This window comes from Protopterus annectens, chromosome 16.part0 (genome assembly GCF_019279795.1).
Source record: "Protopterus annectens isolate FY-2018-M chromosome 16.part0, PAN1.0, whole genome shotgun sequence".
Lineage (NCBI taxonomy): Eukaryota > Metazoa > Chordata > Ceratodontiformes > Protopteridae > Protopterus > Protopterus annectens.
In genome coordinates, this window is record NC_056750.1 from 135,082,964 (window position 1) to 135,105,547 (window position 22,584).

General features: G+C 45.6%; 2 protein-coding genes across 4 annotated transcripts in view; one reads left to right on the top strand and one right to left on the bottom strand.

Moving 5' to 3' along the window:
- Positions 1-22,584, bottom strand: part of LOC122790712 (receptor-interacting serine/threonine-protein kinase 2-like) — a 652,068-nt gene that overhangs the window by 493,723 nt on the left and 135,761 nt on the right. For both annotated transcript variants that reach the window (XM_044058268.1, XM_044058269.1), the window contains exon 4: positions 4,043-4,197. In XM_044058268.1, the coding sequence (XP_043914203.1) occupies positions 4,043-4,197 (155 nt within the window). The remainder of the gene's footprint in view (positions 1-4,042; positions 4,198-22,584) is intronic.
- LOC122790713 (receptor-interacting serine/threonine-protein kinase 2-like) overlaps positions 1-22,584 on the top strand; it is a 1,224,079-nt gene that overhangs the window by 158,421 nt on the left and 1,043,074 nt on the right. The gene's annotated exons all lie outside the window — the stretch shown is intronic.

The window sequence follows — 22,584 nt, forward strand, 5'->3', positions numbered from 1 at the left end:
TATAAACTTTCTTACCCAACCTCTCCATAGTTCTGCTAACTTTGTCAGAAGGAAGCAACTTTGTAGAAGTTTAAAGCTTCAACGGCTTGTCAGAGGCAAGTCACACCACAGAGGGGTCAGCAGAGGGACACTTGTAAAGAAATTTGCAGTCATCAGGCACCTTATAAAACCTATCAGGATTTTTGGGAGAAAGGTGCATGGAATCAGAAGAATGAGAAGAAGTGGAACAGGCATCCAGCAGGGCAACAAGTACAAGAGGGACAGCAGAAGGCTTAGAAGACTCCTTTTGCAGGAGCTCATAGTACCTCTTCTGAACATCAGATACCTGAGCAAAATCTCATTTGAAAAATTCCATCATTTTGGAAATTGTGTCACCAAAGGAATCTCCTCTAAGTTAGTCAGGATTAATAGACTCCTCTTTCTCAGAAACATAATCTAAGGGAGAGGGAATATGGGAGAAATAAGTCAGAGATTCCTCATCAGAATCTTCATCATAATCTGAGCAGTCTTGTTCCCTAGGCCTCTTACGAGGAGTAGAAGACTAAGGTGAAGCAGGAAAAGAACCCCCTAAGGGGGCTTCAAAGCCATAAGAGCATTAAACAAACCCTGACTAAAATGTTACCATTCACTCTGAGGGTCTTTAGGGGCAAGAGAAATATGCTTAGTTTTCTGCTTCTTTTTTAAGGGGACATCAGCCTTACAGATTTTCGGAGGCTCTGACCCCTCACAACACTCAATAAGTGCAGTCGGAATTTCTTCCTTCACTAAAATTTAAGTAACACCTCTAGTTATTTTAGAAATAATCAGCCGTGGTTCCCCCCTGTACATCAAAGTGGATGTCTGCAAGGACACCAAGGACATGCAGGAAGCCGAATCCATGCAGGCCTCTGGAGCGTTCGTGGCAGACGAATCTGATGAACAGACCAGATGGTCTTCTAGACTTTCACTAACCTCAAATGCGACATCCAGAGAAGGCGGCACAGCAGAAGAATCAGACATAGCTTTCTTGACCTTCTTTACAGATGGCTGTCCCTCGGGCTGGGAAGGTCCTTCTATAGTGTCTTTAGTGAGAAGCTTAAGATGCTAGTTCTCTAAATAAATAGCTACGGAAAAAAGCTGACTATGCAACATCTTAGGTATGAAAGCCTGACAAACAGCACAAGACATATGGTCGTGAGAAGCAGCTAAGTAAAAAACACTGCACATGACAGTTTTTGGGGAATCTGTCTCCCACACTGGCACTTACCCTTTCTAGATGACATGAAACCAACAACCCAACAAAGTCAAACAAAAAAGGTAAGGAAACAAAATCCCCAATGGGGAAGTTATCTGAATCAGCTAGGTAACGAGCACACGAATGAGCATACAGACCAACAATCGAAGACGGTCATCAAACTGGCAGCAAAGAAGTTCTGAGGATGGTACATCCGGACATCTCCTTTATGCCCAACATCATGCACAGGAAGCATACTTGTGAAGGCTTTGGTTTACTGGCCGGATGTCAGGCTGCCCTTGGCAGGGAATCCCTATTGTAAAGAATACTGCAACAGTGATATGGAAGGACATCAATAAACACTTGAAAACAAGTGTATAACATAAATTTGACAATGAATATCTTTATCTTTTAGCAACCAGGAAACTTCAACTTCAATGATCCAAACAGAGTACCTTCAGATATAACTTGGAGAGTAACACACAAGAATTAAGAACAATGAATACAGAGTACATACACATGCAATAATATTATAATAAACACACATAAAAATACTAGTAATAAATGTTAGAAATAAATATAAATAAGAACTTGACAATGCTGCTGCTGAGAACTTAACTGATTAGAACAGGATCACGGCATAACAAAATAAATAGAATAAATTAACAAAACAGTCACAACAGGCTTTGCTAATGGCTAACCCTGTGCCTGGAAGATATAAAGAAATGTTACAGTTAAGAATCAACATTTACAAGTAGTTCCTAAATAGTATGGCAACATAGGTTCATAGGATGGTACTAGGCTATCAGCCCTAGGGCCCATACAAGCCTAGCCATAACAATTCCCTGTCTATTTCTTCCCACAGTATTTACTTCCCTGTACCCCTGTCTAGCCGGGTGACTGACGTGATCCCCAGGGTGAATTTCCTTTCTCCCATCCAATCGTCAAGGTTCCTTTTGAAGAGGACCAGAGAGGCACTCTGCTTGACATGTATGGGCAATCTATTCCAGAGTCTGGGGAGTCTCTGGGTCAGGAACCTATCCCTCCAGCATGTTTTGTTTATTGTGATGACAAGGTTTAGATCCCTGGAGCATGTGGCTCTGAGGGATTGGGATTTCCTTAAGTGTAGCATGTCCAACAGCTCTGGGTTTGACATGGCCTTGTATGTTAAGTAAAGAACGCCTCTGAGTAGACGATATGCGACAGAGTATAGCTGGAGTTTTTTAAGGTGGTCAGCATAGGGCATCTGCTTTAGGCCTGTGATTCTTTTAGTGAGGTATTTCTGTGGCCTTTCCAGCTGTTGCAGATGTCTTGAGAGGTACATACCAAATGGGGCAACAGGTGTACAAACAGCTTTACATTTAACACAGAAGGGGATGAGCTTTCTTTCCACAACTTAAACAATAGATACTTCAGGTTAAGCTCAGTACTGCTAGATTACCGTCAAGACACTTGTATATATATGTGTATATATATATATATATATATATATATATATATATATATATAGCACCAAATGCTATACCAGCAATGGCACTCGGAGACCCTTAAATGCTCCCAAAAATCAAACAACAAAATAAATACCCAATGACTGCATAATGTGGAAACTAACACCTCTTGAAGTAAAATTCTAGTAACAGCTTGATGTACAAAACCACTTTCAGCTCCCACTTCCGTTCCTTTCCTCTTTCTTTCTTGTCTGTCATCTGAGGCTTCAGCAGCTGTAGCAACCATTTGTTTCTCCTATGTCAGTCAGGGAGTACAGTGCACACCACGCAAACGGTCTGCAGTGTTTTTTCACCCTTATTCAGAATGTACCTCTGTTGTGACATCTGCTTCCCCCTCCTGCAGCTGTTGACCCTGACACTGCATTACTACCCCCCATTGTAGTCTCATCTGTCATTATGCTGTACCCCCCCACCCCCGCCATGTATTCCCTGATGTAATCATGCTTCTCCTCCTCACATCTGGCTATGATGATAAGAATTCTGGCCTAACGCTGACTCCAATGCTGTCTTACATTACTTGTATCCCAAGACTTACGTGTGCTGTTTGTAACAAATGTTGATACAATGTATTTCAAAACTTTCCTCATACCCATTCTTCCTCCACTTTGTATGGGATATATCAGAACAATGTGCTCAGCTTGCCTTATTACCAATATAGCGTATTTAAGGTTGTAACCCAAGATTAGCATAAAGGCAATACAGTCAACATCTAATAAGTAACTGAATTTGTATATTAACATAAATGAATTAATACAGTCCATACTGCCTTTGCTAGCACCAGTAAGAAAGAAGTGAGAGTTGATACAAGGAAAATCTTTTTTCCATGTTGTCTGTTTTAATATTTTCTTCAAATTAACTTCTGTTTTATCCTAAGCAACTAATTATAATTATTTGTATACTGTTATGTGGGAGAGATTCTTGGCCTTTCCTTCAAAACTATCATACCTTCCCCTAAGGAGCACAGTTTTTACATTCACATGGCAACTTAATTCACCAGTTCTTGTCATCACTGAAGGAGGGCATTATGTTCAGCAAGTCAACAAAGACTGCCATTTCAGCATGAAAGCAAAAAAAGTGCAACAAACTGCCATCATTTGTTCATTTACTCATTATATAAAACCTAACTGATCCTTTTTGTGTGAGGCACTGAAGTAATTCTGGATAGAAAACCAGTCCATTGCACCAAAATGATGAAACTGCTATTTTATGTCTTATTAGACAAGTCTTTGGTGTTGAACCATGATCAGCACCGCCAGCAGTATGACATAAACAGCACACACAAGAGAGTTTTCAAAAAGAGTGGAAAACATCAGATCCTCACCTATAGCTGTCAAATGCCTGTTGGGGTTTGTAGTTCAAATCAGTGAGGGCTTCAGGAGGTTTGTATGCCAATGTTCCTCCCACACCATAGGATGTAGACGACTGTCTAGACATTGTGGAGGTCTGTTTCCATTTGGACAGTCCAAAGTCAGTCAGCTGAAACAAAACCATTAACATGTGACCATTTGTCTCTGTATTCAGTATAAATGCACATTATACCATGACCCCCTATTAATATTCCAAAATGTGCACGCGGATTGGCCAGCGTGCACGTTGTAAATCGACTTATACTAATGGAAAAAGGTCCGGTCGCCCGGACTTTTTCCATTAGTACAAGTCTTTTTTTAAAACACTGTCTCGCTATGTTAAAAGAGTTTAACATAGCGACACAGGTTGTCTCACTATGTTAAACTCCTTTAACATAGCGACACAGTGTGTAAAAAGCAACGGAGATCTTGCTTTCTCCATTGCTTTTTTTTTTAAACCTGTCTCGCTATGTTAAATGGGTTTATATAGCAATTTTTAAAATAAGCAACGGAGATCTCCGTTGCTTATTTTAAAGCTGTCTCGCTATGTTAAACCCATTTAACATAACAAAACAGTAAAAAGCAACGGAGATCTTGCTTTCTCCGTTGCTTTTGGCCACAGCTCTGATGTACTGTGTAGGCATGCGCAGTACATCAGAAGTGCCACGGATGCCAGACAGCTGCGGAAGGGCAGCAAAGAGGCATTATACAATGCCATTATTTAAGAAAAGTAATTGTTTCTTTTCTTAAATAATGTCATAGTATAATAGCAATAACCCACTTCTGGGTGTGGGTAATGCGGAATTTAACCACGGTTGTCTTTGTTTTGTCCCGAGGGCGACCACGTCAACCGTGGTTAAATCCCGCATTACCCACACCCAGGCGTGGGTTATTGCTATATTAAAATAATAGCCTAACATATTACACCACCAGTGAAAAGATAATGCTAGTGCTTTTCTGAAATTATCAGAAACGTTTCCCTGTAGAGCTAAAAAGTACTTTTTGGAACGTACAAAAAAGATTATAAATTTTCATATAGAAACAGACATTCTAATGAAAACTGTGGAATTCAGTCTAACAGTGGTAATAAACTAATATGAAATCTAAAAGTATAGCAATCTTGGATGCAGACAAGTTAAGCAAACAAACAACTAATAAACCAGATTACCCCTTTAACAACTCTGACTCTCACATTATTGGAGACACTCATATACACTGTACTTGCATGCAAGATTTACACAACTGGGTGGCAGTGTGCTTCTTGAAATAAATCAGTATGTACAGAAGCTATGCTGCATATGCTTGTATATTCCTTGTCAGAAAGGCACAAAGCAGCATATAAAGCCAGATCATGCACACCTCTCAACTGTCCTTGATTTTCAGGGACGTCCTTGATATTGAATCAAATTTTTGCTCAGTCTCTCTTAATCCCTCCTAAAACTGATGACATTTGGACAAAAGGTGGTGAATTCTACTTAATAAATAATGACAGTAATTAAGAGTTATAGACTTCTTTTACTTCAGAAACTGTATATTAATTCACCTTCTCTTATTCTGTCAATGTCCCAAGTTAAATAGTTCTAATATTTTAAAAGTGTCCCTTGATTGTCCCTGATTATTTGTGATTTGTCCCTGATGCTGTTGAGATTTTCCCCTGACTGGTTGAGAGCTATGGCTGCAGTGATACAGTGTCCACATAGGTGGATACCTGTCAAATGTTTGAAAGGGGAAGAAAAGGTGTATATGAAAGCAAGAAAACAAGGAAAGCAGCAAGTAAGGGGAGACACAGGATAATATACCAGAAGTGTGTGTGAGAAATGGGAAGCCAAGAAGGAATACTTTTTCAGGGAGTAGGCTACTCTTTTTATTTATGTATAAACGATTGACTTCAACAATTGGCTAAGCTTCTGGTGTCATTCAAAGGGGATCCAGTATCTGTCTGACTGGTATGACATGGTCGACAGACCACGATGCTTTGCCAGAGATGGCCTGCACCTGTCACCTCTGGGATTCCGTATACTGGCTAAGGCTCTTGCCGTCCCTATAGTGCCTTTTTTAGGCAAGGTTCAAAGGAAAAATTCACCACCGTAACAGGAACAGGCAAGTAAAAACTGAAGGTGATGCTACTCAATGCTAGAAGTCTAAATCTCAAAATGCACTCACTCGAGACACTCCTTAAAATGGAGAAGATCGATATCTGTGCAGTGACGGAGACCTGGTTCAAGGCTCCAGAGAGCACACCTGCACTACCAGGCTATAACTCATACCACACTTTTCGGCCATGTAACCTGGACTGGAACACCAAAGGCGGAGGTGTGTCCATATTCATTAAGGATAGCCACACCTCCAGGCTAGTTGCTCAGCATAATTCATCCAAGGTTATCCAAGTGCAACTAACTCTGGGCAAAACTGCAATCCAAATTGTAGCTTGCTACAGATCCCCCACCATGCCCCAGGATTCTCACTCCTCTTTTCTTGATGTGCTGGAAAATATTAGGGTTCAACCAAAAGTACAGTTTTGTACCTACCATAAATGTAGATGTTCGAGGATTCCCTTGCTGCAGTCCTGACAATTGGGTATAGTCCGCGTCCCAGTCGGCCCGAATACCAGAGTATAAGGCTGACGTCGGTCATGGCGCCTTAGACTGGCGTCAGTACGTCAGGGTACTAATGCGCATGACCGACGTCATTTCCTCAGTCTTTTCTTGCCCCAGATGTCAGAAGACCCAAAAAGACAAGTCCCAAAAACAACCTGCACCAAAAAACATGTACAATATATACAGTAATACATACAAAAAATATAAGCATGAAAACTCACCTACACAACCACCCTGAAACACAGAGGGGAAGGAGGGAGGGTAAATTGGACTGCAGCAAGGGAATCCTCGAACATCTACATTTATGGTAGGTACAAAACTGTACTATGTTCTTCGTCTTCCCTTGCTGCAGTCCTGACAATTGGGTAGAATCCCAAAGCAGAGGTAAGGGAGGCTGGCAAATTATAAAGTAGCAGGAGCTGACAACATGCCTTGTAAAACAGCTGTGGCAAAACCAGCTCTAGTCTTAGAGTATATAGGCAGGTGATAATGCCTAGAGAAAGTATGCACTGAACTCCAAGTAGCTGCTTCCAGAATATCCTTAGTTGCCACCCCTTAGAAATGCTGTTGAAGTGGCAGTAGCCCTAGTGGAATGAGGCCTAATCCCAGCTGGAACCTCTTTGCCATGATGGGAATAACAAAATGCAATGCAAAAGCCAATCCACCTAGAAATAGTTTGTTTTGACACAGGCTTGCCCTGTGAACTCAAAGCAAAAGAAACAAGTAACTGCTGAGACTGCCTAAAATCTTTAGTCCTGCTCAAATAATAACGCAATTGCCTGTGTACATCTAAAGTGTGCAAAATCTTTTCCCCTTTATTTTGAGGATCTGCAAAAACGTAGGCAAATGAATAGTTTGGTTTAAAGCCACACTAGAAACCACCTTAGGCATAAAGGAAGGATTAGTGCGTAATGATACCCTGTCCTTATGGAAAATCAAAAGGGCTCTACTGCCATAAGGGCCTGCAACTCAGACACCCTTCTTGCAGAAGTAATAGCCAACAGAAAAGCAGTCTTCCATGACAAATATTTCAATTCAGCAGTAGCTGCAGGCTCAAAAGGTTGTAGAGTAAGTTTTTCCAACACAAAATTGAGATCCCAAGCAGGAGTAGGAGCTCTACGTGGGGTCTTATATTCTTTGCCCCTCTAAGAAACTGCTTGAACAAAGGATGCGAAAACAAAGGTGGGTCACAATCATAGTGAGCTGAAATTGCTGCAGCATGAATCTTTATGGAAGAGAAGGACAAACCTTTGTCCAATAATTCAGTAAGATATTGAAGAGCCACACTCAAATTAGGCTCTGAAATCTCCAAATTCTCTGCTGTACTCCAAAATAAAAATCTCTTCCATTTTTCTGCACCCTCTCCTAGTACTAGGCCTTCTAGCTTCCATAATTACATTTAAAACTTGTTGAGGAAGCTGAGACCTACCATGCTTCAACACAGAATATGCCAAGCTGTGAGATGAAGAGATTGAAGCTTGACATTGAGCAGATGACCGTCCTTCTGAGATAACAAATGAGGAATCAGAGGTAAAGGCCATGGAGGCTTCTTTACAAGACTCCTTAGAAGTGGGTACCAGTGTTGTCGAGGCCAATCTGGAGCTATCAAAATCATCCTTGGCCTGTCCTGTCTGACCTTTAGTAATACCTTTGGAAGAAGAGGTAGAGGTGGAAAGGCATAGACATGAAGGTTTTTCCAACTGAAAGACAGAGCATCCACTTTCCAAGCTGTGTGATGAAACCCCTTTGTGCAATACTTTGGCAGCTGGTGGTTTAGTGGAGAAGCGAACAGATCTATGTCTGGAGTTCCCATGACACTGTCAATTTCTGAAATACATGAAGATCCAGTTTCCACTCGTGGGGATCCATGATTTGTCTGCTTAATACATCTGCTAGGGAGTTCTGTGCTCCTGGCAGAAACCTTGCCTGAAGAGTCAGTTGCAGGCTTAACGCAGTCTCCCATAAAATCATTGCCTGCCTGCATAGAGGATAAGAATGTGTTCCCCCTTGCTTGTTGATGTACCACATGACAGTTGTGTTGTCTGTCAGAATCAACACCTGCCCTGGAAGAAGTAACTCCTTGAACGCCATCAATGCAAACTGGACTGCTAACATCTCCTTCATGTTGATATGTAGATGCTGTAGTCTGGCAGGCCACTTGTCTTGTATCCACTTTCCATTTAGATGAGCTCCCCAAGCAGTGTCCGAGGCATCTGTCGTTAAAATCTGACTCGCCTCTGGCGGGTCACAGAGAGTCCCTTGTTTAGGTGACATTCCTGAGCCCACCACAAGAATTCCTTTTGAAGGCAAGGTATTATTTGAATGACAGTGTCCAAATCTTGGCAGTGCTGTGTCCATACAATTTTGAGATACCATTGCAGCTTCCTCATATGCAGTTTGGCATTGGGAAGCACTAGAATACAAGATGCCATGAACCCTAATGCTTGAAGGACTGTCCTTGCAGTCAGCACGGACTGATGAGATAGTTGATGGAAGTAAAGTGACAGACTCTTTTGTTTGTCCGGGGTTAAAAAGGCCATCTGGGCTGCTGTATTCAGTCTCACACCCAGAAAGCACATGTCTTGAGAGGGTACTAGACTGGACTTTATTTCGTTCACAGAATACCCTAGGCATCTTAGCACTGCTATGACATATTCCAGATGCTGTAGAAGGTGTTCCTTTTCTTGAGCCAGAATCAGGCAGTCGTCCAAGTAAGGATAAATTTGAATGCCTTGAAGCCTGAAGTAAGCTATCACTGGAGCCAGAACCTTTGTGAATACTCTGGGCAGTAGATAAGCCAAAGGGCAATGCAGAGAACTGATAATGAAAATCTCCAGTTGAAACCGCAGATACTTTCTGCAACTTAGCCTTATGGGCACATGAAGGTAAGCTTCCTTGAGATCCAAAGTTACCATCCAGTGATCCTTGCCCAGCAGAGGTAACAGTTGCTGTAACGTCAACATCTTGAACTTGGGAATGTCCAGATAAGTGTTGAGGATAGATAAATCCAAAATTGGTCTCCACGTGTTCCCCTTCTTTGGTACTAGGAACAGGCGAGAATAAAATCGAAGCCCCTTTCTGATACAGGGACTGGCTGAATAGCCCCTATCTGGAGTAACTGAGAAACTTGCTTGAGAGCCTCTTTTCTTTGTGGAGGAGGAACATCTGGCATGCCTTTGAAAGGGGCATTGTGTGGAAATAAAATCTGTACCCGTGATGAATGATATCCAGCACCCATCTGTCTTGAGTGATTAAATCCCAATTTTCTTTGAAAGAGACAATCTTCCTCCCAAAGGAGCTGCCAGACGAGAGTCCACTGGCAGCTGAAAAGGCAGGTCATTGGGTCTGCTTACGAAAGGACTGACCCTGCCCTCACCAGAAGTCTGAGCAGGTGAACTGTCTGATCTAGGCCTAAAGAACCTTGAGCCCTGCCCCTACCACGTCTAGATCTACCCCTAGACTGGGAACCATAAGCAGGATATGTCCACCCCTTAGCAGGCCAATTTCTACTAAACTTGGAGGTTGCACCTGCAAAAATCTTTAACAGTCTGCATAGACTTAGCTTTGTCCTCCATTTTCTTTAAAACTGCTTCCACAGGCGGTCCAAACAACACATCAGACTGTAAAGGAGCATCCAAAATCCTGGTCTTAACATGCTCAGCTAAATTCTGATCCTTCAACCATGCATGTCTGCGAAGAACAGAACTAGGAGCAGCCACCCTCGAGGAGGCCTGAACAGCATCAAAACCACACTGCAAAGAATGCTTACCCACTTGTTCAGACACATGAACCAAATCCAGCAATTCTTTACACTCAATACCTTCCGCCAAAGCATCCACCTTAGATTTCAATTGTGAAAGGAGATAATTCTGATATTTCAGCATATGAAATTGACAATTCAACGCCTCATGGCTAGAGTGGAAGAAGTATATACTTTCTTACCCCACCTATCCAAAGCCCTTGCCTCTTTATCAGAGTGGACAGGATTTTTAACAACAGAAGCTTTAACACCTTTAGGCCCCTGAGAAACAGTTTCTGGGTCCGCCCTGGGACTCTTAAACAAATACTTATGAGCTTGGGCACCCTATAATACCTATCAGGCTTAACAGGAGCAGGAGGCAAGGAATCAGGGTTCAAAGAAGCCTCTGCAAAACATCCTCCACCACATTCAACACAGGAGGAATAGCTAAGGGCCTATGCTGAGGCAAAACAAGAATTCCTAAGCCTTTTCTGGAGTCAGAGTAATCTTGGCCTTCCCATTTAAAGTGCTCCCTCATGGAGTGAAGAGTCTCTGAAAATGAAAAATCCTCAGGAGGAGAAGCTGAAGGAGTGGAATCATCCACATCAGAATCAGAATAAGCAGGAAACTCTTGCAAGTCTTCCACAGAAGACTCTGAAGCCTGTGAACACTGTTCAAAACTATCCAACTCCTGTTCCACCCTAGGCCTCTTATCAGGTGCGGGCATAGAACCTCTAATCAGAGTAATCAAATCTTCAGCCATTTTAAGCATATGTTTCTTAGGCACAGAGCCCGAAATGCTAGGAGAAGCCCCTACAGAAGCTGAACTTGGCGTCCTCTAAAAGAAGCTCTGGAAACAGAAGGAGAGGCCCTAACTACCTTGGGAAGAGAGGGAAGAACAGTTACCTGAGAAGCCCCTCAGCCTGGCCTACTTCCTGAGAGGGCACATCCTGTAACAGTAAAGTATCTGCCTGAGACTCCATAGAGACTCCTGGCAAAACCTCTGGCTCCCCTGAGCCTTCTAAAGGACCGGCGTCCGGGACTGCCGGTTCCTCACCCCTAGACTTCACTGTTTTGTCCTTGCGCTTCTTAGTTGAAGCAGGCGCCGGAGCATCCGACGGCATAGTATAATTACGCTTCCCAAACACTAACCTAGCACAATCAAGCCTCCTCTTAATAGTGCGCTTATTAAATCTAGCACAAGAGCGGCAACCAACAACGTCGTGCTCAGGCCCTAAACAAGGTATACACAATGTATGATAATCCCTATGCGGTATCTGCTTCCCACAAGTAATACAGTTATTCACTTTATCTGACATCCGGTAATATGCTGAGGCAAGAAAAAACCAAAATGTTCCCCAACGGGTACTTAGCCAACTCTGTACTCGGTCTGAAACTCCGGTTCGGGAAGATCTCAGAACGCCAACCTGCACTCGCAAAATTGCTTCTGCATCGGACCATGCGGCAAAAAAGACTGAGGAAATGACGTCGGTCATGCGCATTAGTACCCTGACGTACTGGCGTCAGTCTAAGCGCCATGACCGGCGTCAGCCTCTCTCTGGTATTCGGGCCGACTGGGACGCGGACTATACCCAATTGTCAGGACTGCAGCAAGGGAAGACGAAGAACATCAACCTAATAATGGGCGAGTTCAACTACCCCACCATTAACTGGGAAAACTACTAGTGTACCAAATCCTTTGCTCAACACTTTCTGGAATTCATAAACTCCAATGCCCGGGATCAACTTATTCACACCCTAACCAGGGGCAACAATATCCTTGATAGTGCAGTTGTGTACACCTACCATAAATGTAGATGTTTGAGTGTCTTCACTGTTGCAGTCATGACTGTAGGGTTCTCCCCTGCCGGCAGGCAGCCCTCGGTCGGCCAGAATCCCAAAGTCTGGGTCCGGCGTCAGCTGTTCAGCCATGCTCCCTGACATCAGAGCGCCAGGAGTACAAAGCTGACAGCCGACGCCATCTTCTCCAGTTTTTCTTGCCCCAGATGTCAGGAGTCCCAAAATGAAAAAGGTCCCAAAACCTTTGCAAATACACCTCAGAAGAATGGTGAAAAGTAAAAGTAAGAGGGGACAGGAGGGAGGGAAACCCAGACTGCAACAGTGAAGACACTCAAACATCTACATTTATGGTAGGTGAACACAACTGTACTATGTTCATCGTGTTTCACTGTTGCAGTCATGACTGTAGGGTAGAATCCCAAAGCTGAAAGAAAGGGAGGTGGTCATAAAGAAGAAGGGGTGGCTAAAAGGCCCTGCAAGACTGCAGAGGCAAAGCCTGCCCTAGACTTATAGTAGAGAGGTAGATTGTAGTGCTTAGAAAAAGTATGCACTGAACTCCAAGTTGCAGCTTCCAAAATGTCTTTGGTAGGAACTCCCCTGAGGAAGGTCGCAGAAGTGGCAGCAGCTCTGGTGGAATGAGTCCGTATACTCCCTGGGATTTGCTTTCCATGGTGTGAATAACAAAATCTGATTCCATAAGCAATCCATTTAGAAATGGTCTGTTTTGAAATGGCTTTACCTTGGGAACTTGAAGCATAAGAAACAAACAACTGTTCTGATTTTCTGATGTCCTTGGTTCTGTCCAGGTAAAAACGTAGTTGTCTGTGTACATCCAAGGAATGTAAGATCCTTTCCCCTTTATTTTGAGGAGAGGGGGAAAAGGTTGGCAAGTGGACAGTTTGATTTAAAGCCACTTTGAAAACCACCTTAGGCATGAAGGTAGGATTAGTCCTCAAAGATACCCTGTTTTGATGAAAAATAATATAAGGTTCCACAGCCATAAGAGCTTGTAACTCTGAAACTCTCCTGGCAGAGGTTAGGGCCAACAAGATTGCTGTTTTCCAAGATAAAAACTTGATGTCAGAAGAGGCAGCAGGCTCAAAAGGAGGCAAGGTTAGTTTTTCCAGAACATAGTTGAGATCCCAAGCAGGAATGGGAGGAAATCTAGGAGGTCTTAAGTTCTTAGCTCCTCTGAGAAACTGTCTCATGAGCTGGTGGGAAAAGATGGGAGGGTCTGTATTATAATGAGCAGAAATAGCAGAGGCATGTATCTTAATGGAAGAGAGAGACCCTTATGTAAGAGATCTGTCAAGTAAAGTAAAATTAAGGTAATGTTAGGAAGAAGAGGATCAGAATCCTGAGCCTGCATCCAGGAACAAAATCTTTTCCATTTTCCTGCATAAGATTTTCTAGTGCTAGGATGTCTGGCTTCTAAAATGACATCCATAACCTGCTTGGGTAGGAAAGAAGAAATCAAAGGCCCTGGATTAACCAGGCCGCCAGGCTGAGAGTTCTGACATGAGAGTGTAGAACCTGACCCTGATGTTGGGACAGACGGTTCGGAGACTGAGGTAAAACCCAAGGGGGCTCCAGACATAGGTTTTTTAGAGTAGGATACCAAAACTGCCAAGGCCAATTTGGAGCCAGCAAGATTATCATCTTGGGCTTGTCCTGTTTTATGTTCAATAAGACCCGTGGAAGAAGAGGAAGAGGCGGAAAGGCATATCCCGAGAGGTTCCTCCAACTGAATGACAGGGCATCCACTTTCCAAGCTTCTCTGTGGAAAGTCCTGGTGCAAAAATTCTGTAGTTGATGATTGAGATGGGATGCAAAGAGGTATATGTGAGGACATCCCCAGACTGCTGTTATCATCCTGAATATTTTGGTGTCCAGCATCCACTCGTGTGGATCCGAAAGGTTTCTGCTCAGACTGTCTGCCAGGAAGCTTTGTTTCCCTGGTAGAAACTGAGCTTGAAGATCCAGATTGCAAGCTAGAGCTGTGTTTCATAGATCCATGGCTAGTCTGCAAAGGGGGTAGGAATGAGATCCCCCTTGCTTGTTTATGTACCACATAACTGTGGTGTTGTCTGTCCATATTAGTAGTTGTCCTGGTTGTAAAAGATTCCTGAAGGCCAATAGAGCTTTCTGAACGGCTAACATTTCCTTTAAATTGATATGCAGGTGCTTCTGATCCTTTGTCCAAAGGCCCTGCAGACAGTTGCCCTGCAAATTGGCTCCCCAAGCATAATCCGAGGCGTCCTTGGTTAGAATCTGAGTGGCAGGAGGCAGACAGAAGGGTTTCCCTTTGTTTAGAGCACATGTCCTGGACCACCAAAGAAATTCCTTTTGAAGGCAAGGAAGGACGGAGATCAGTATGTCTAAACTGTGGCAATGCTGAGACCATACACTTTTTAGGTACCACTGTATTTTCCTCATGTGTAGTCTTGCATATGGTATGAGAAGGATGCAGGAGGCCATGTAACCCAAAGCCTGCAGGAATTTCCTTGCAGATAGCTGAGTTAAAGTTGCCAAGGTTTTGAAAGTTGAAGCCAGCTGTAACTGTTTTTCGGATGTCAGAAATGCCATCTGGGTTGTGGTGTTTAGAAGAGCACCCAGAAAAGTTATCTGTTGTGATGGTGTCAAATTGGACTTTTATGTTTACAGAGAATCCCAGGAACTTGAGGAGGTTCTGTACAAATTCTAGATGCTGGAGTAAGACATCCTTGCTGTCTGCCTGAATTAGACAATCGTCCAGATAAAGGTAAATTTGAATTCCCTTGAGTCTGCAGTAAGCTACTACTGGAGCCAGGCATTTGGTGAAGACCCTGGGTGCAGTAGATAATCCAAAGGGCAGCGCAGAGAATTGAAAGTGCCTCGATCCGGCTATGAATTAGAAGTTATGTACTCACCATAACGTTCCATCTGAGTAGGTGACTTCATTCGGATGCAACCTGTGGGTATCGGATCCGATCTCGGATCCGAGCCGGCAATTCAAAAGCTTAGGCTCCGAGCTCCTAGCTCCTCCCTCTTACCCATAACCCCTTGCCAAGCCCTGACTGACCTCAGATTGAGTTTGCCTCAAAATACTGACCACAGTACACTAAAACAGCATAAATACTCGCTCTATAAAGGACAGGGGGATGGAGGGATGGTTACATCGAATGAAGTCACCTAGTCAGATGGAACGTGATGATGAGTACATAACTTCTAAATCTGAAGTAGGCTCACTTCATTAGTCTGCAACCTGTGGGACAGAGTCCCTAGCTACCTGAATCTTGGGCCGTCATGCAAGGATGTTCCGCGGCACCGCTGAGCCAAAGGATGCTCTTCCTCTAGAAACAACATCCACCTTGTTATGAGATATAAAAGTATGAGGCGAGGCCCAAGTAGCTGCCGCAGATATCATCCAACGAAACACGGGACTTAAAGGCGGCTGTCGTAGAAACTGCCCTAGTAGAATGAGCCGTAACCCTCTGAGGAGCAGGTCTGCCTGAAGTGTCATATGCCTGCAGAATGCAATTAGCAATCCATTTAGATAGAGTGACTTTAGATACTGCTTTACCCAGAGCAAATTTAGCAAAGGAGACGAACAGCTGATCTGATTTCCTGTGGCCAGCTGTCCTGTTAATATAAAAACGTAATTGTCTATGAACATCCAAAGAATGCAATTTGTATTCTCCTTTGTTTGAATACTTGGGAAAAAATACAGGCAAATTGATTGACTGGTTAATATTGGATTCAGAAGAGACCTTCGGAAGAAAAGATGGATTGGTCCTGAGGCACACCCTATCAGGGAAGAAAGAAAGATAAGGCGGTTTGACACATAGAGCCTGAAGCTCAGACACCCTTCTGGCTGAAGTGATAGCTACCAGAAAGGCAGTCTTCCAGGACAGGTATTTGAAATCAGCAGAAGCTGCCGGCTCGAAGGGAGGAGCAGTAAGAGCCTGCAGGACTAAAGACAAGTCCCAAGGCGGTACAACCTCCTTGACTGGAGGCCTTAACAAAAAAACTCCTTTGAGAAAAGTTTTGCATAATTTCGCTGTCATAAGAGGAGCTGTGTCATGACCAATGTGATAATGCGAGATAGCCGCCAATTGTACCTTAATCGTGGAAGAACTAGCCCCTTGATGAAAAAGGTCTGTTAGAAAATCCAGCACCGCAGAGATAGGTGCTGAAAAAGGATCCACAGTTCTCTGTCCTGCCCATATAGAGAACCTCTTCCATTTACTCCGATAAACCTGTCTGGTGGAAGGTTTATGAGCAGCCACCAAAATGGCCTTGACCGGTGAAGAGATACCGGGAGTCCTAATTAAGGTTGGAATTGGAGCAGCCAAGCTGTCAACTTCAGGGTCCGTAAATTGGGAACTGGCATTCCCAAAGGGTGAGAGATGAGATCCAGTGGATCCAGAATCCATGGTGGATTGATTTTGTGAGACCATACAAAGGGAACCAAGGTTGTCGAGGCCAGAATGGGGCAATGAGAATCATTCTGCTCCCCAAACTGTTGGCTTTCTGCAGAAGCCTCTGCATCAGAGGAAGTGGAGGGTAGGCATAAAGGAGACCGGGAGGCCAAGCATGCACCAGAGCATCCTCGGGAACTCCTGGTGGGAAGTAGAGCGAAGAAATTGTCGCATTTGGCGTTTGAGGGAGAAGCAAAAGATCGCAACAGGGTTGCCCCAAGCGGCAAAAAATCTTCTTCGCTACTTGAAGATTGAGGGACCACTCGTGTGGAGAAAGGATGGTGCGACTGAGCTTGTCCGAGGATGTTGGACTTTCCCGGAATGTGCGTTGCTACCAGAAAGCGTTTGGTGGAAATCGCCCATTCCCAGACTCTCATGGCCTCTCGACAAAGGGGTAAGACCTGGTTCCTCCTGCTTGTTGATATACCAGACTACGGACATGTTGTCTGTCTGAATCGCAATAGTCCCTGAAGGAAGAGCGTGGTGAAGTGCTTGCGCTAGGAGCACCGCCCTCATTTCAGGACATTTATATGCAATGGCGTCTCTGTGGGATTCCACGTGCCTTGGACAATCTTTCCGCAGAATGCCCCCACCCGAGGCAAGAAGCGTCCGTGGTCACTGTGGCTCGGGAAATGCAGCAAAAGGTCTCCCTGCCAGGGCTCCGGAGAAAGAAGCCACCACAGAGGAGTCCCTGCACGCTCTGCTGACCGCAATCGGAGCGTTTAGAGGCGAACAAAGAGGAGACCACTGAACTTGAAGGGTCCATTGAAGAACCCGCATGTAAACGGGCATGAATTAGAAGCGGAATAGCTGCCGCCATAGAACCTAGGGCCCTCAGGACCAAGCTGCAGTTGGAGATGGTTGCAGGATTGCTGTCACATGACACCTCAGGCTGGTGATACGGTCTGGGGTGAGGAAGGCTCGCATTGATTTGGTGTCTAGTCTTCCTCCTATGAAATCTATAATTTGAGTTGGATACAGAAAGATTTCTCCCAGTTGATCGTGATGCCCAGCCTTGGTGCTAGTTGAAGAAAGTAATCCTGGCTGAGCACAGAAGATGCCTTGATGATGCCGTCAGGAGCCAGTCGTCCAGGTACGGAAAGACCTGTAATCGCTGGAGCCTCAGGTGGGCCGCTACCACCGCTAGCACCTTGGTAAACACCCTGGGGCTGAGGTGAGACCAAAGGGAGGACCCTGAACTGATAATGACTGGCTCCCAGCGGGCGAAGAAACCTCCTGGATCGTCTGTCCATTCGAATGTGGTAGTACGCATCCTTGAGGTCTATGGAACACATCCAGTCGTTCTCCCTCAAGAGGGGGAGAATAGATTGCAAGGTGACCATCCGGAACTTTTGCTTGGTTACTGACAGGTTCAACTGGGAAAGGTCTAAGATTGGTCTTAAGTCCCCCGTCTTCTTTGGCACCAAAAAGAACCTGGAGTAAAACCCTAATCCGGCTTGATCTGGGGGGACGCGCTGGATGGCTCTTCTTTCTAGCAGCTGCTTGATTTCGATAGCTGCCGCCTCCCTTTGGTCGGGTGGAACATCTGGGAGGCTGCGAGATTTGGGAATCTTGAATAGGGGTATTGAATATCCTCTGGATATAAGTCGAAGCACCCAACTGTCTGTTGTTATGGACTCCCAAGAAGTCAGGTGCATCGAAAACCGCCCCCCCGACTGCCTCCAGAGACGGACAGCCGGGCAACCCTTCAGGGCTGCTGCATGGGTCTCTCAGAGAAGGGTTCTCTGGACCCAAAATTGCCAGGAGCCCCCCTGCCTCTGGCACGACCTCCCGTCCTCCTCTGCCACGGAAGGACTGGTTATCCGAGCAGGTTGGGACTGCTGCGACTTCGGAACCACATCTTCTTCTGTCCCTTTTGGTTCTTAGAAGGACCTCTGGGGAGCTGAGAAGCGGACTCCGGCGGCAGACAGCGTCTTCCCGTCCTTTCGCTCTGGACTAGTGTCTCGCGAACAGTCTTGCCAAACAAGGCAGAACCATCGAAGGGCATTGAAGGTCGCCTTGAAGGGCTCTGCAAAATCACAATGGCGGAGCCAGGCCTGGCCTCATGACAAGGCCTGCTCCGCTGGCTCTAGCTCCCTCAGTAGCATGAGACAGCAGCCGCATGTGTTGGATACTGATCTGAGAGTGGCCATTGGTGGAGTAAACCTGTTTATCCTCACTCGAGATGGACTCGGGAGATGCAGCGTATTCTTTAATCAGATCCCGCTGCATCCTGATGACATGTGCCATGTAGTTCAGCGCTCTCAAGGAGAAGGTCGCTGAACTAAAACTCGCTTCCCAATGCGATCCATGAAGCAGGACTCCTTGCCGGAGGATGGGGAGGGACTCTCCTGGGCCAATTCCCTCTTCGTGGCTGCAGCCATCATCATGGCATCTACTGGGGACCCTTACTCCAGTGGAGTGCGGTCTGATGGAGGAGAAAGAATGCGGTCCGAGCAGGATAGGCTCAATGGTGTCCGGATCCTTCCGCCCTGATGGATATAAGATCCACCAGGGGTCAGCAGGAGGACACCCAAGAGGTAGAAGGGCCGCCTCGAATGCCTCCAAGAACACAGACTTCGAAGAAGCCTTGGGGCAGACCACCCCCTGATGCTTAACATTTCCATGGTGTCTCCAAATTGGGCGTCCTCAGGCGGTGACCTACGGGGGCCTTCCCCTTCATCCAAGTCCGTGTCTTCAGTGGCGGACTCAGGCGTGTCCATGTGCCTCCTCTTGCACTTACGCTTCCGAGGTACTTCATCGGGGGGGCTGTCCGAGGAGTACTCTTCAGCAGATGGATGTTCCAAGGGAACCACTTGGGACATCGAGGCGGGCTGTCCCTGGGACCGGCTGGTGGGGGCCTGGCCCAACTGCAATGGAGTGCGGGATGGAGCCGTGGCAGGGACCGGGGGTCCGGATGTCTCGACAGTGCCCCTGCCACAACGTCGAAAGCCGAGGGGGAGCCAGCTTCTCTAAGCCCCGAGAGCCGACCCCCACTCGGATCCGACTGAAACCGTCGGATCCGAGAGACCAGTGTGCTCCGACCTGGACGGGCCGAGACACCAGCTCCCTCGGATCGAGGCTCGGCCCTCGGCTCCGAGGTCGGTCAGTACCCGAAGCACTCAAGGGATGGGGCGGATCCGAGGTGCTCCGACCTATCGGATCCGACCCACCCCGGATCCAAATCTGCAGGCGCCGATAGCTCGAACCCGTGGTATGGGTGGAGAAGGAGCTAAGGGGCGAAAAAGGGGTCAAGCCCCTCCCGGATGGGGGCTAGGAGCACTCCCATTTGCATTTGGGCCTGGATGAATTTCCTCATCATCCGGTCCATATCAGCAGCTCATTGAAAAGGTCGATCTAGAGGAGGCCACGAGCGGACCTAGAGAGCCGCCTCGGTGACCTCCTGGAAGGGCTAGCCTCCTCCTCCTCGGGTCCAGGAGAGAACCGAGGGAGTGGAGCCGAGGAGGAGGAAGGCTAGAAGGCACAGGGAGGCCAGCTTAGATGGAGGAGCAACTAGAAGCTTGCTCTCCTCTTGTGGTGCTTCTCCCTGTGCCTCTCCTTCTGTCTCTCCTAGAAGAATCCTTCCCCTCCGGCAACTTTGGGAGGTTGAGTCCCAGCCGGAGGGAGAACTCACAGCAACAGGTTGCTGACTGGAAGGGCAGAGGCGAAGCAGTATCTGGGGGTAAAGACCGCCAGCACCAACCGACCTCCGTTCCCTCAAAGCCGGGTTGAACCCTGCACAAATGGTACAACCAGAAGACAGGTGTTCAACCCCAAGCATTCTTGCACAGTGTGGCCATCTGCTGGGGACAGCTTATGGCCACACTGCACATTTCGAAAACAGCCTTAGGGGCTTCAGACATTACAAACCTAAGGCCTAAATACACACACACAGAAACAAACTACGAAAACCCGATAAAAATTAACTAAAGAGGGAGGAAAGCCTTAACCACACACAACACTAACTAGATTAAAAACAAAAACAGAGAATTAGAAAACTTTTTCTGTCAAAAATCTAACTTAACTCAACCAACGCCAGGAGCTCTAGAATTCCGTTGCTTTTTGAAAAGCGGCAAACGAAATCTGAGGTCAGTCAGGGCTTGGCAAGGGGTTATGGGTAAGAGGGAGGAGCTAGGAGCTCGGAGCCTAAGCTTTTGAATTGCCGGCTCGGATCCGAGATCGGATCCGATACCCACAGGTTGCAGACGAATGAAGTCTGCCTACTTCAGATCCTGAGGTATTTTCTGTGATCCTGCCTGATAGAAATGTGTAAATATGCCTCCTTTAAATCCAAAGTCACCATCCATGCATTTTTGGACAGCATTGGAAGTAGCTGCTGTAGAGTAAGCATCTTGAATTTTGGAATCTCTAGAAAGGTGTTCAAGACCGACAGATCCAGAATGGGTCTCCATGAGTTTTGCTTCCTTGGGACTAGAAAGAGCCTTGAATAAAACCCTTTTCCCCTCTCTGAAAGAGGAACCAGTTCTATGGCATTCATAGCCAAAAGAGCTTCCACCTGGTTTAAGGCCTCCATCCATTGATGTTTTGGAAGGTCTGGCCATCTGCTTGGCCTTGGCAAGGTATGAAAATGGAATTTGTAACCTCTTAAAACCACATCCAAAACCCATTTGTCTTGGGTTATTTGAGTCCAATTTTGATAAAAGAGAGCTTTCCTCCTAGAGGGGCTTCCAGGGAAGAAATTCCTGAAGCCCCACAGAGGGAGTCATTGAGTTTGTTTCCTTTGAGATTGTGACCTGTCCTCTCCTCCCCTAGGGGTGGAAGCAGTCCACTGTCTTGGTCTATAAGCAGCTTGTGATTGAGGCCTCCCTCTGGAACGTCTATATCTACCCCTCTGAGGCCTGTCTGAAGAGGGAAAGGACCAATTTTTCGAAGGCCAATTCCTGCTAAATCTAGGAGGCTGTACTTGCAAGAAATCTTTAACTGTTTGCATTGATTTCCCCTTATCATCCATCTTTTTAATCACCTCTTCAGCTTTTGATCCAAACAAAACATTAGGCTGAACAGGAGCATCCAATAATTTTGCCTTTACCTGTTCAGGTAAATTTTGTTCCTTTAGCCATGCATGCCTCCTAATGACTGTGCCAGAGGCCGCAGCCCTACAAGAAGCCTCCAAGGCATCAAATCCACAGTGTAAACCATGCTTCCCAACCTGTTCAGTGGCATGCAATAAATCATGTAATTCCTTATCCTCTGCACAGGCAGAAATGGAAGTAAGCTTTTGCTTTAAGACAGACAATAGAAATTGCTGGTATTTAAACATATGAAACTGACAGTTTAAAGCCCTAATGGACAAAGTAGCAGAAGTGTACACTTTTTGCCCCATCTTTCTAAGGATCGAGAATCCTTTTCAGTAGGAGTAGGATTTTTGGCAGAAGCGGCCTTAGCTCCCTTAGGACCCTGGGAAATGGTTTCAGGGTCAGCAGAAGGGTTCTTGTATAAAAACTGATGGGAATCAGGAACCCTGTAATATCTATCAGGTTTCACAGGAGCAGGAGGAAAAGAGTCAGGGGTTAAGTTAGCCTCGAAAGGCATCATCCACAATATCCAAAACAGGAGGGATAGCCAGGGGTCTATGCTGGGGAAGAAGAAGAAATTCCCTCAGCCTTTTCTTGGATTCCGAATACTCCTGTCCTTCCCAGTGGAAATGTTCCCTCATTTCATGCAAAGTTTCCCCAAAAAGAGAAATCCTCAGGGGGAGAAGCTGAAGGAATGCATTCTTCAGCATCAGAATCCTCATAAGGTGGGAAAGAATATTCCTAATCAGAAGAAGAAACTGCGGAAACAGAAGCCTGATCAGAGGAATCATAAGAAATATCCTGCCTTGGCCTTTTGTCTGGAGGGGGATGAGAACCCCTAATCATAGTAAGCAAATCCTCCGCCATCTTGAGTAACTGCTTCTG